The sequence below is a fragment of the Citrus clementina genome, unplaced genomic scaffold (assembly GCF_000493195.1).
Source record: "Citrus clementina cultivar Clemenules unplaced genomic scaffold, Citrus_clementina_v1.0 scaffold_56, whole genome shotgun sequence".
Classification (NCBI taxonomy): Eukaryota; Viridiplantae; Streptophyta; class Magnoliopsida; order Sapindales; family Rutaceae; genus Citrus; species Citrus x clementina.
The window spans coordinates 9,755-23,527 of NW_006262165.1; the positions used below are offsets into that span (position 1 = coordinate 9,755).

At 35.8% G+C, this 13,773-nt stretch overlaps 1 protein-coding gene across 1 annotated transcript; it reads left to right on the forward strand.

Moving 5' to 3' along the window:
• The first annotated feature begins 650 nt into the window (after positions 1-650).
• On the forward strand, positions 651-7,170 carry LOC18040126. Its single transcript, XM_006431265.2, has 15 exons — positions 651-871; positions 1,224-1,441; positions 3,466-3,571; positions 3,676-3,777; positions 3,871-3,930; positions 4,045-4,123; positions 4,324-4,471; positions 4,770-4,893; positions 5,143-5,323; positions 5,544-5,572; positions 5,831-5,979; positions 6,375-6,477; positions 6,641-6,736; positions 6,824-6,879; positions 6,976-7,170. Exons 1-15 carry the CDS (start codon positions 686-688, stop codon positions 7,106-7,108), a joined length of 1,770 nt encoding a protein of 589 aa, XP_006431328.2. The 5' UTR covers positions 651-685; the 3' UTR covers positions 7,109-7,170.
• The last annotated feature ends 6,603 nt before the right edge of the window (positions 7,171-13,773 follow it).

The window sequence follows — 13,773 nt, forward strand, 5'->3', positions numbered from 1 at the left end:
GACTTTTACTTTTTTAATTAAGTAAAAAAACAAATAGAGATCAGCTGCAACACACTACTCTCGCTCAAGCCCAAGTATATTTTCCGGTGCATTAACGCTGCTGATTGACCTACTTCTGTACAAAATGTTAACAAATTTTTAATTACATATTAATTTAGAAATAGAGGTAAACTGTGCCTAAAATAATTAAGGGGATGAAGTGTTCACTACTCACTAGTCACTAATACACATTAATTGTATAGAGAATGACTATTAACTTGTAACTGCATTAGGTAATAAGCTAGATTATTCAATCTCATAAACGTACATTAATTTGAATGAACACTTAAGCCTTATTTGGTATTGTGGTATTGTAATTTAAAGATTTAGTTATTGTAAAAAAAAATGTATTTATGAAACAAAAATTAATAATATATAGTAAATATGACTTTTAAATAATCATTTTGACAAAAATAATAAAAATATTATAAATTTTTCGTTATACAAGTGATTGATCAAGACAACTTAGTTTTCAAGCCATAGTATGTAGCATTTACTAAATATTTTAGTGTTGTAGTTTCGAATTCCAGCTGTCCAACTTCAAAATTAAACAGAGCTTTAATTCTTTTTTTATTGTTGTCTCTTTAGCAGGATAAATAAGATTTTGAAGCAATTTTTTGGTCCCAAGTTAGCGGGGAACTAACTGATGTCGACAAAAATGCAAGTTGCTGTGATTGGTGGTGGGATTAGTGGATTGGCTTCAGCTTTTGTTCTTGCAAAAGCAGGAGTTGATGTTGTGCTGTATGAGAAGGAGGATTCCCTCGGCGGCCATGCAAAGACTATCACCATCGACGGTGTTGATCTAGACCTTGGTTTCACGCTCTTCAATCATGTAAGTGTTACTCTAACTTATTCCTTTTGCCTCTTCATTTTACATTGATTTAATTTGTTGGCAAAAAGAAAAGTTTGAATCTGAAAACTATTAATTCAATAACGTGATGCATTTTTTCATTCTTGTAAATAAAACTTGCAAGTAAATAAAGCTAAGTTTTTGAGTATCACCAGGGTTTGGCTGGGCGAGTTTTCGACAATTTTATTTTTCAGTTTTAGCTGTCCATGTTTGAATCCTGAGTAGGCCGTAAAAAACTTCAAAATCATTTTGTACTATACGCCAAACCAACTATTTTTTTTATTATTATTTTTAAATGCTGAGTTATTGAGCAAAGATTCCGGTGATTTGACAGGCGACATCTCCGAATACGATGGAGTTTTTCGATAGCTTAGGGGTTGATATGAAGTCATCAGACATGTCATTTTCAGTGAGCTTAGACAAAGGCCAAGGTTTTGAATGGGGTACCAGAAATGGTTTTTCCAGTTTGTTTGCTCAAAAGAAGAATTTTCTCAATCCATATTTTTGGCAAATGCTTCGGGAAATAAATAAATTCAAGGATGATGCCCTAAGGTGAGATCTTATTACTTTGCTTTTAGTTCTAACAAATATAATTTTCATAGCATATAGTTAATGTTAACGTAAGAATATAGGATCATTATCTAAAATAAATGCGTGCTATTTATATAGGTGCGGGCGCCATTACTTTTTTTTTTTTTAATGCGGATTAGCTATTAAGTCATGCGGTATAATAGAGTTGTTTTTTATTGTATTATACGGTTTAATAGCATTAAAATCTATCTTTATTAAACCACACGGTTTAAAAGCTAGCATGTCAGTATAAAAAAAAAATGGACGCTATATATATATATTTATTTATTTATTTATGATTTTCTAAAAAGGGTAGGGTTATTTAAACTCACTAAATTAATCTCTATCTGTATTTTTAGGAAAAAGAAAGTCATTATTTAAAAGTTAAAATTTAAAAATCTCAAAATTATCTTTCACTAATCTCTTTCTCTCTCTACATCATGATCGCATAGTATTTCTCCTCACATTCTACAAACTAAGTTCTCAATTTTACTCTCTTTTGGATTTTTTTTTTGTCTTTATGAATAAACCATAATCTCTATTTCGTGCTTTCTGTATATAAGAACTTTTTTTCTTGATGTTCACTAGTTTTTGTGGTTTTGATAAGAATTGATTTCTTAATATTCATTAACCTTCACAGCTGAAAAAATCTGGTGATGTTCATTTTTTAATCATGGGCTTTGATCCATTTAGTTTATGATAGTCTATAACGAAACTAATTATTTAAAGTTTGTAGTTAAAAGAAAATATATGAAGGAATTGAGGATGAAAAAAAAAAGTTAATTGAGTAATTTTATCAAAAATTATTTTAATAATAAAATTCTTAATAAAAAAGAGTGTAGAGAATAAATTAGTGGGTTCAAATAACCTAATTGAAGGGAGACTAGCAGTTTCATCCCTCCTACATCTAATTTTTATAATTTACATTCTTAATAGACTTTTAATTATTCATTTCATCCCTACGGTTAAAAGTTAACTGAAACAATAGTTTTGGTAATTAAACATGAACCTGCTGCTCGTCTTCTCTTTCGCACACTTTCTTCATATACTCTTGAAATCCTTTGTTGCTCGTGAAACTCTCCTTCATAGACTAAATTGAACCCAAAAATCACACTTATTGTTTCTAATGCTACTTTATTAGTATAGTTATTAAATTTTAATTAAACTAACATAGGGTCTTTATGGCACAATACTCATGTAAATTATTGGGTTATCAAAGGTAACTCATTTACATGCAAAGGTGGTGAAAATAATAATAAGATTTCATTTAAAAATATCAGATTATAGGTCACATAATTAAATACATAAATTATTAGATACAATAACTCATGTTTATTGAGACAATTTGGTCATTTTATATCATAATAACAACAGTGTAGTCTCTTCAGTTAAGGTAAAATTGACACGTATATTGTTAGTTGTCAAAAAGTCTCGGTTAAGTCCCTTTCAGTTGGGTGCCGATGGCTGCTTGTCGACAGCAAACGTGCTTCTATCATGCACTTCTTGTATCATGAGGTCCATTTACAACTCAGCCATCTCTTACCAAACCAATTCTCTCCAGAAACCCAACATACTTAAAAGGTCAATTTTAACTAAACCAATTAGTAAAATCCAGGTCCAAGGGATTTGGCTGAATTTGGCCGAATGGTTTTCAAGCCACTTTCTCTTTCTGATCATCAGATTTTGAATCCTAGAGAGATAGGAGGTTTACAAATTGAATTGGACCATTACATTGATGTTCACCACGTCCCCTTTAAGTTTTTAATCGCTTAGACTTAGCCTTGCACTCAAGCTTTATGAGCTCAATGGTGAAAATGACATGTTCGAGTATTATTTGATTAAGGTTTTGCAAACGGTTAACTACAGCAGAGGACAAGAATAACTAAGTTAACATAAATTGGAAGCTAATGGTTTTTTGGAATTTTCGTCAACTCACCCTTGAATGCATTTGACACAACTCGCTACTGAAATTAAGACTCTCTGTTCCTCTCTTTTATGCATTGCAGATATATTGACGAGCTGGAAAACAATCCAGACATTAATCGTAATGAAACGTTGGGGCAGTTTTTAAAGTCACGCGGCTACTCCGAATTATTTCAAAAGTCTTATCTTGTGAGACCACTGATACCTTCTATTCTGTCATATAATTGAGCTTTAACGTTCCAACGTTAAGATCATTCCATTTGATACAAATTGGCTGTAATATCATATTGTAGATTCCACTATGTGATTCAGTATGGTCTTGTCCCTCTGAGCGAGCTATGAGCTTCTCTGCGTTCTCTGTCCTTTCATTTTGCCGCAACCATCATTTGCTTGAGGTACATTTTCGTTGCAAGAAGAAAAGTGTTGATATAACCGATTTATCAAGTATTTTCAATTGTTTCCTGATTTTGGCTTGATTGCCTCTGCAGCTTTTTGGCCACCCACAATGGCTTACTTTTCGAATCCGCTCTCATTCTTACGTCAACAAGGTTTCTTTGCGTTTACAGATTATCTAGTTTATAAGAATGTAAGTTATAATATTAATTCTTGCAATTGATTTTGATTCGGTTGTTCCAATTTTTATTTTTTTCTTCGGAATAAAGGTCACTGGACAACTTCAGAGCTGGGGTTGTCAAATAAGAACCAGTTGTGAGGTTTATTCTGTTTATCCAGCTGACGAAGGTTAGTGTTTAAATTGGTTCTTTGAATTTTTAGTAAAATGCTTCTGATCAAGTACTTTATGGAGGATTTATAATGATGAATTTAAGACAATAATGAACCAATTTACGGTAGTCCTATATGTAATTATCGGCTGGTAATAGAAGAACCTTTCACAAGATATACAGCCACTTGTTATTTTGAGAATATATTAATTCTTGCAGGTTGCACTGTAGTCTCTTCAGATGGTTCCCAAGAAAACTACAGTTGCTGTGTAATGGCTGTCCATGCCCCAGATGCTTTAAGAATACTAGGGAATCAAGCAACTTTGGATGAAACGAGAATACTTGGCGCTTTCCGCTATGTTTACAGGTAATGTCTTCCGCAGCTATCCTTCATTTTTCATCAAATAGATGCTATTTCATTAAAGAATAATTTTCACTTACAACTGGATCTATGATTCCCAAAGATCATTGTAAAATGTCTCAAGTTCCAAGTATTTGCGAAAACAATCAATTCTGCCAATGGACTGGAGCTCATGGTTCACCACTTTTTGTCAACTTTCGGTTCACTATTAGCTGCTGAAATTGATTGAAATTTGAATGATGAACGTTTGTAATCTATTAGATTAAAATGCATAATCAATAATTAACTCGCTATTGGCGTGCAGTGATATTTTTTTGCATCGTGACAAAAATTTCATGCCCCAAAACACAGCAGCATGGAGTGCGTGGAACTTTCTGGGGAGTACTGATGGTAAAATATGTCTGACTTATTGGCTCAATGTGCTTCAGGTATCTTTTGATTAAAGTAACATTGTAATAATGATAATATATTCTTTCAGAATATGTGGATTTTGTTCTCTCCCCATTTAGCCTCTCTTTAGTTGATCAAACAAGAAACTTATTAATTTCTATTTACAATGACGGTAATACAGCATTCCTGAAACAAATTTTGAAACACTTTATCAAATAAGTCAGGCACCAGTTTTCTTCATGCTGCTTAATTTCTCAAGGTAGTCACTGGAATGCTTGACCTTGCAGAATAACGGTGAAACCGGTGTGCCTTTTCTTGCAACACTTAATCCAGATCATACACCTGAAAACACCTTGCTCAAATGGTCAACTAGCAATCGAGTCCCTTCTGTTGCTGCATCAAAAGCCTCACTTGAGCTTGATCTTATTCAAGGGAAGAGAGGAATTTGGTTTTGTGGCGCTTATCAGGGTGAGCATTTTTCTTCTTGGAAGAAGATGAAGAACACGGTTCAAGCTTAAAATTTTTTGGATAATTTTCTAAAGCGGATGTTGTGGTTCAATATGTTAAATTGCAACATCTGTCTACGCATCATTATCCACGGCTCTTGTGTCTTCTTAGGTCTTGGAGTAATCAGTTTAGATTCACGGTTACAGATCATCTTAGTAATTTCATTTTCCTAATATTTCAGGTTATGGCTTCCAGGAGGATGGACTAAAGGTACCAGTTAGTTCCTCTTAAATTTATTACTCATACACAGAGATATTCTCTGCAATAAAGTTGTAGTGAATTTATTTGATATAAAAGTACGATGAAGTTTTACACTTTAATTGATCATCACAATTTAAAAAGAATAGCTTCTTTGAAGACGGTTTTTAAAATTTTTGGTTCAAATTGATTGCTCATAGTTTTGCTTGATCAATCTACAACTTAAGGGTAAAACGGTCCTTATTTGCTTACAAGTCTGTTTCTTTGCAGGCTGGCATGATTACCGCACATGGTGTGCTTGGAAAGAATTGTGCTGTTTTGAGCAACCCAAAGCACATGGTACCGTCTCTGCTGGAAAAAGGGGCGCGACTTTTTGTTGCTAGATTTTTTAGACGATATATCTCTACTGGCTGTTTAATGTGAGTGCATTCTTATTTCCATTTAGTTTGGTCTATCTTTTTCCTGCGCACATACAGTCTGCATTCATTCTTCCAGTCACAAACAATTTCATTTTTATGCATTTTAGGGAGCAATCTGGGATAGACACTTGGTAGTTTGCATTTTGGGGATTATGACTGGAGGAGCATTCAAGGATTTAGAGTTTGAAATGTTTGTTTTAAACTGAAGATTTTGGAAAAATACTTGGGAGTCTCTTTATGAAGCACTAAATTTGCTTCATTGAAACTTTAATAGCCAAAATCAATATATTGTTTCCCTCACAATTTTTTATTTTTTACTTTTTATTTTCTATTTCTAGAACTAAATTTTGAAATAATGAAGAAATACTTATAGAGTGTGCATTTTGGCTTCGCAGTTTGCTGGAGGAAGGGGGCACCATTTTCACTTTCGAGGGAACCCTCAGAAACAGTCCTCTGAAAACTGTTTTGAGAATTCATAATCCCCAATTTTACTGGAAGGTAATCAATCTATATTTAGGTTTGATATTGGCATCATCTAAGAGAGATCACATATGCTGGAAAAATTATGAATCTAAATCATATGGCGTGCAGTGTGTTACATAAGTTGAATTTAACAATCATATCATCGCAATGCATAGAGGCTGACATATATTGCTGTCAGGTTATGACAGAGGCTGATTTAGGCCTCGCAGATTCCTATATCAACGGTGATTTTTCTTTTGTTGATAAAGATGAAGGTCTTCTAAATCTCTTCCTGGTAAGATGATAGATTTGAATCTAAAACCAAACTGATTATTCAATTTCTACTTTCGGAGATTTTTCTTTGCTGATAAATGTATTTTAGATTGTGATTGCGAACAAAGATTTGAATTCTTCCACATCAAAATTGAAACAGAAGAGGTACTTGTGACTGGTGGAATGAGGGAATATGATATTACTAGTAGTTGTTTAATGAATATCATTTTACGTTAAAATATTCACGTCTGTTGGGTGTAGGGGTTGGTGGTCACCAATGTTCTTCACAGCTAGTATTGCATCTGCAAAATGTTTCTTTCGGCATATTTCAAGGAAAAATACTCTCACACAAGCTCGCAGGAACGTCTCTCGTCATTATGATCTGGTAAATTGATTTTGCCATCGTTTTCTCCAGGCAAGCCTAGAGAAATCTAGCAGAAAGGAAGCAAATTAATAAACATATAAACCTTCAAAAATTCCAAATCTCCAAGTTTGTCGAGCAGTCTCTGAAGATTTTGAAGAAACGTGTTTTCATTTCTTTAATAAAGCATTATACATTGAGAGTTATTTATAGATGCAACGGCTACATTTTTTCAAAGATTACATGTGTGAATACGGAAGGAAATGTGTCAATCCGTTCGGCGCGGATCTTGTCTTTGACAAGTGCAGATTACCCCTTTGACAAGTGCAGATTCTGTCTTTGAAAGCTTCATTCAATGCCATTTTATTTGATTCTCAACACTCCCCCTCAAGCTGGTGCATAGATGTCTTGCATACCCAACTTGTCTAGGAATTTTGTAAATGCCCTGCTTGAAATGGCCTTCGTTAAAATATCTGCAAGTTGATCTTCTGATCGAATTTTCGGCAGTTCTAAGATTTTTTCATCTAATTTCTCCTTGATGAAAAATCTATCTACCTCCACATGTTTTGTTCGATCGTGTTGAACTGGGTTATGAGCAATATCTCGTGCAGCTTTGTTGTCACAGTATAGTTGTATTGGTTGTTGTGATGGATAGCCCAAATCGTTTAAGATAAAACTTATCCATAGCCCTTCACATATCCCAAGGGCCATGCCTCGATATTCTGCTTCAGCGCTCGAACGGGCAACGACATGTTGTTTCTTGCTTCTCCATGTGACAAGGTTTCCTCCCACAAAGGTAAAGTATCCTGAAGTAGAGCGTCTATCACTAACTGACCCGGCCCAATCTGCATCAGTATAAACTTCTATGTTGCTGTAATCTTCATTTTTGGAAAATAAGATTCCTTTTCCTGGATTTGTCTTCAGGTACCTCAGGATCCGCATTACTGCTTTCATGTGTTGTTCTCCGGGATTATGCATAAACTGGCTTACAACACTCAATGCATAAGCAAGATCTGGCCTTGTGTGGGACAAGTACATCAATCTTCCAATCAGCCTTTGATATCTTCCTTTGTCTACTGGAACTTGGTCTGAAGTAATACAAAACTTCAGTCCTTCTTCTATTGGGGTGTCAATAGGCTGACAAGCTGTCATTCCCGTTTCGTGTAATAGATCTAAGGCATATTTCCTTTGAGACAGAAAGATTCCTCCCTTAGATCGAGAAACCTCAATTCCAAGAAAGTATTTTAAGGCACCTAAATCCTTCATCTCAAACTCTCTTGACAAGTACTTCTGAAGAGCCTCTGTTTCTTCCTCGTCGTTGCCTGTAACTACCATATCATCCACATAGACAATAAGGGCAGTGATTTTACCTTGTCGTTTTTTAATGAATAAGGTATGATCTGAATTGCTTTGGTTATACCCAAAACGAACCATAGCCTTTGTGAATTTCCCGAACCATGCTCTTGGGGATTGCTTCAACCCATACAATGATTTCTTCAATTTGCATACTTTCTGATTGAGTCGTTCTGGTCCATTGCATCTTGGTGGCAGATCCATATAAATTTCTTCAGACAGGTCTCCATGGAGGAAAGCATTCTTTACATCGAACTGTTGCACTGGCCAATCCAAGTTGACTGCTAATGATAATAAGATACGAATAGTATTAATTTTTGCTACCGGTGCAAATGTATCAGTATAATCAATCCCGTAGGTTTGGGTGTAACCCTTAGCTACAAGTCTTGCTTTGTATCGTTCAATAGAGCCATCTGCTTTGTATTTTATAGTGTAGATCCATCGACAACCCACTGGTTTCTTTCCTGGTGGAAGATCAACTAGTTCCCATGTTTGATTTTTCTGAAGAGATCTCATTTCATCATTCATAGCCACTTTCCACTTTGAATCTTTTAAAGCTTCCTGCACACTGTTAGGAATAGATACAGCAGATAATTGATTCACAAATGACTGATTTGATTATGACAAGCGATGGTTAGACACAAAATGACTCATAGGGTATTTGACTCTACTAGAGAAGTCAGGCTCATATGTGGGTTTAGGGATACCTCTATTTTGACGCTGGGGAAGAATTCTTCTGATCGGACTTGTGGTAGGAACATCCTCTGCAGACGATTGGTTAGGTATTTCTTCATGTGACTCATTCTCGATTGCAGTTGTGTCTGAGTTATTGTGCTCCCCAAATGTGTCTTCACATATCTCAGCCTGCGAATCATCACCATTTGCTTTTCCTGTATCTTGAAGGTTTACTATCTCAATGGAAGATTGACTTTCTTCAGGTGGAAGATATGTAAGAGTATGAATTTCCTCTTCATTATACTCCCCCTGAAATTCAGACTCTGACAAGTAGTACATGATATCTTCATGAAAAACGACATCCATGGTGATGTATATTTTTCTTGATGGTGGATGATAGCATCGGTATCCCTTTTGATGTAAGGCATACCCTACAAACACACAACGTAGTGCTCGAGGAGATAATTTGTCTTGTTGCGGCAAATGAACGAAGGCAACACAGCCAAACACATGTGGGGGCAGATTCGGCACATTTGGTGACATAATTGCATCATTCAGAACTTGGAAAGGAGTCTGGAATCCAAGGGAGCTTGATGGTGTTCGATTGATCAAGTATGCTGCGGATGCCAGTGCTTCTCCCCAATAAGATAATGGCATGTGGGCTTGGATTAGTAATGCTCGAACAACTTCTAGTAAATGTCTGTTTTTTCGTTCAGCAACGCCATTTTGTTGGGGTGTCCCCACACAAGTGGTTTGATGGACAGATCCTTGTGATTTCAGAAACTGTTGAATTGCTGTGCTCATATACTCGCCTCCATTATCAGTATGTAGAACTCGAATTTGTGTCTGAAATTGAGTTGTCACCATCTTATGAAATCTTTGAAATAAAGAGTTTACTTCGTCTTTCGATTTCATCAGAAAAATCCATGTCATTCTGCTACAATCATCAATAAATGTAACAAACCAACGAGCACCTCCAATTGTAGAAACTTTAGATGGCCCCCATACATCAGAATGTACTACCATAAAAGGAACTGGATTTTTATTTGAGGACAATGGAAAAGTAGTTCGATGGCTTTTTGAAAGTTCACAAACATCACATTTAAAGTTACAAACATCAAATTTCAGAAACAAACTAGGAAATAAATGCCCTAAACGTCTATGCCATAACCAAATTTCTGATTTCCCTTTTTTTATGGAACTATCTGCGACTAGTGCGGGGCTTAGCTTTCGACTAGTGCGGGGCTTAGCTTTCCAGTGTTTGTTGATGACATCTCCAAGTAGTACAAGTTGCCTCGTCTAATACCATAACCAATCGTTTGCTTCGTTTGGATGTCCTTAAACACACAATGATCAGGCCAAAAAATTACAACACATGATAAGTAAGTGGTTAATTGAGACACAGATAAAAGATTATAATCCAAAGATGGAACAATTAACACAGCGTCTAAATTTAATTCATTTGTGAGTCGTAAAGATCCTTCCCCAATAACTGAGGTTGTGGTTCCATTTGCAGTGGAAATATGTTTTTGTGAAGATGGTTTCAATTGAGAAACTTGTCGAGAATCAAAAGTCATATGATCAGTTGCCCCAGAATCAATTATCCATGTACTATTAATAACAGGTGTAAGAGTTTTAAGGGCCTTACCTGGACTGACAGAGGTTGCGATTTGCACTGAAGATTCTTTTCTAAGATCTGTAGTGGATGTGGATACTGCAGTTTTTGATCCATGCTTGGTGCTCTTTTTTCGAGTATCCCACCAGTCAGGATATCCAATGATTTCAAAACATTGTTCTTTCGTATGACCCTTCTTTCTACAATGAGTGCAATGGAGTGATGACTTGTCAACAAACTTCCTTTGAGGCTGCTGTCGTGCTATCATAGCAGACGTTTCTGAGTCGACCTTCTTGTTTAGTTTGCTTTGCCGTATATCTTCTCTTCGGATCAGAGAATAACATTTTTCTAAGTCTGGGATAATGTCTTTTCGTAGAATTTCTCCACGAACTTGGTCAAATTCTTCATCTAGCCCAGTAAGAAAAATGTGCACTCTCAATCTTTCAACAGACCTTCTGTATATTACAACATCTTCTGGATCCTTCATGACCACTTTATCTCGGTGATCAAGTTCTCGAAATATTTCAACCAATTCTCCATAGAATTTAGAGAGTGGTTGTCCATTTTGCTTGGTAGAGAATGCCTTCTGGTTTAGAGTGAAAACTTGTAATTCATCGCTTCCATCATAGAAGGCTTTTGATAATGCATCCCAGATTTCGTAGGCTGTAGAAATTCGTAAATATCGCTTCATGATCTCCGGAGACATGGATATGAGTAACCATCTTTTTACTTTTTGGTTCTCACTATACCATTTCTCATATTCCTTTGAAGATTCCTCAAATGGCTTTGTGTTGCTACGAATATATGAGAGTTTTTCTCTTTCTGCAAGATGCATCTCCATTATTTGAGACCAAACATCGTAGTTTGTCTCAGTGAGGATAATTCCAGCATTAAATACTCCATCAGATTGAACAGATTGAATGACAACAGGACTAGATTCAGTTGGAGTTTTCTCCATTTTTTTTGTTTTTTTTTTTTGTTTTTTCTCTTTTTTTTTTCTTTTTTTTTCTTTTTGTTTGTTTTTTTTGTTTGTTTTCTTTTTTTTTTTTTGTTTTTTTTTTGTTTGTTTTCTTTCGTCTAGATTGAAAGAAGAAAAAAAAATAACCTTTTTAGGTAGCAAAACGACATGTCGTTTGGCCACTGCTTTCAAAACCGACATGTCGGTTATGGTGGAATATAAACGACATGTCGTTTTAATCCTGCTGCGCTTCTGGAGACTAAGCGTCACGTCGTTTTATCTCTAATTTAAAAACGACATGTCGGTTTTAATATAATAAAAACGACACGTCGTTTTTTTACTGCTGCACTTCTGAGATAAAAACGACATGTCGGCTGACGTCGTCTTCAACCTCTGGAGCGCGTGAGAGCGCGTGAATGATGACAGAAGCGTGTGGTTGACTGGCCGTGGCTTCGGGTGGCGCGTGGGAGCGCGTGGGAGTGTGTTTAAATGCAAAATTTTTACAGTTTCCTCACTGAAAACTGAGAAATTTGGTGGTGTTCTTGGTTTTTTAGGAACGCACTCTCGGAAAATTGATGGGATTTTTGATAAATTTGTAAACTCAAGTTTTTTACGTATGGGTGGCTTGTTTCTTGATTGGCATGGATATCTGTAATGGTAGGAATGGGTTTAAGAAAGAAAATGGTGGGAAAAATGGTTGTGGGAGGAATTTGGTTTCCTCTGTTTTTGTTACAAACAGAGCAGCGGAACTTGAAGAAACTTGAGCGTATTCATGGCTCTGATACCATGAAGAAACGTGTTTTCATTTCTTAAATAAAGCATTATACATTGAGAGTTATTTATAGATGCAGCGGCTACATTTTTTCAAAGATAACATGTGTGAATACGGAAGGAAATGTGTCAATCCGTTCGGCGCGGATCTTGTCTTTGACAAGTGCAGATTACCCCTTTGACAAGTGCAGATTCTGTCTTTGAAAGTTTCATTCAATGCCGTTTTCTTTGATTCTCAACATCGTGAACGACCAGAAAGACAAAGATATTAAAGAAATCTCAACTTACATAGACTGCTTGGGAGACTTTCAAGCCTTTTACAATCATCACTAAGGTGATGAATCCAAATTTGGAAACCTCTCCAAATTTATTTGAAAATAACTTTTCTACAATAGAAGATGAGATATTTGGAAACCTCTCCAAATTTGAAATGTGATGAATCCAAACTTACTTACATAAACGACAGCGTTTTTGGCTTTTGTTTATATGCTTAGGTGATCACGAGGAGCACACATGTTCCAGTTATTGTTTTGCAAGCATCAAAATGGCAACACTCAGAGCCGTTTAAGTAGTGCACGTGAGAAGCTTGCTTCAGTTGGTTACAAAAGCCGTTATACACGTGGTCGAATCTGGTGCGATCTGGGTTCTAAGAATAGCTGGTAAGAAAGCTGTTCATGAAGTCAGTTTGTTATCAATCTAGAGAGCATTGTAGAGAGAGATAATAATGAAAGAAATTTCCATCTTGTTCTTTGTAACCGTCCTGTAAAGCTCTGAAAATTTCCCACTGATTCATCAATAAAGCTCAATCTAATGGCTTCTCCTATGTGTATAGGTCGCGCATTCTTGCTCAACTGAACCACGTAAATCAGTCTCTTTTAATTGTAATTACTTTGATTCCCAGAAAGTTTCTTATGTTTTCCTTTTACTGAGATCTTGGTTAATGTTCTTGATTACACATTGAGTCATCTCAAATCATTGTTTGGCTGATGCAACTTGATTTGATCTCTTCAAATATCTTGGGCAGTGTTTGGTCTTGTTAAGTTCAACAGATCAAACACTACAATTGGTGTCAGAGCAAGGAGCTTTGATCGGATCCAAGTATGACTATTCAAAGATTGATCTTGAGAAGTTCAATAGCAAGAATGATTTAGTTATGTGGAAGGTTAAGATGGAGGCACTGCATGTTACTCAAGGTTTGGGAGATGTTATTCAACCAGCATCCAAGAAAGAGGGAAAAGAAGCAACTTCTTCAAAATCTCCTGAACAGGCAGCTGAGATTGATAAAAAGGCTAGAGGCACAATAATCTTGAGCCTTGCAGACTCAAG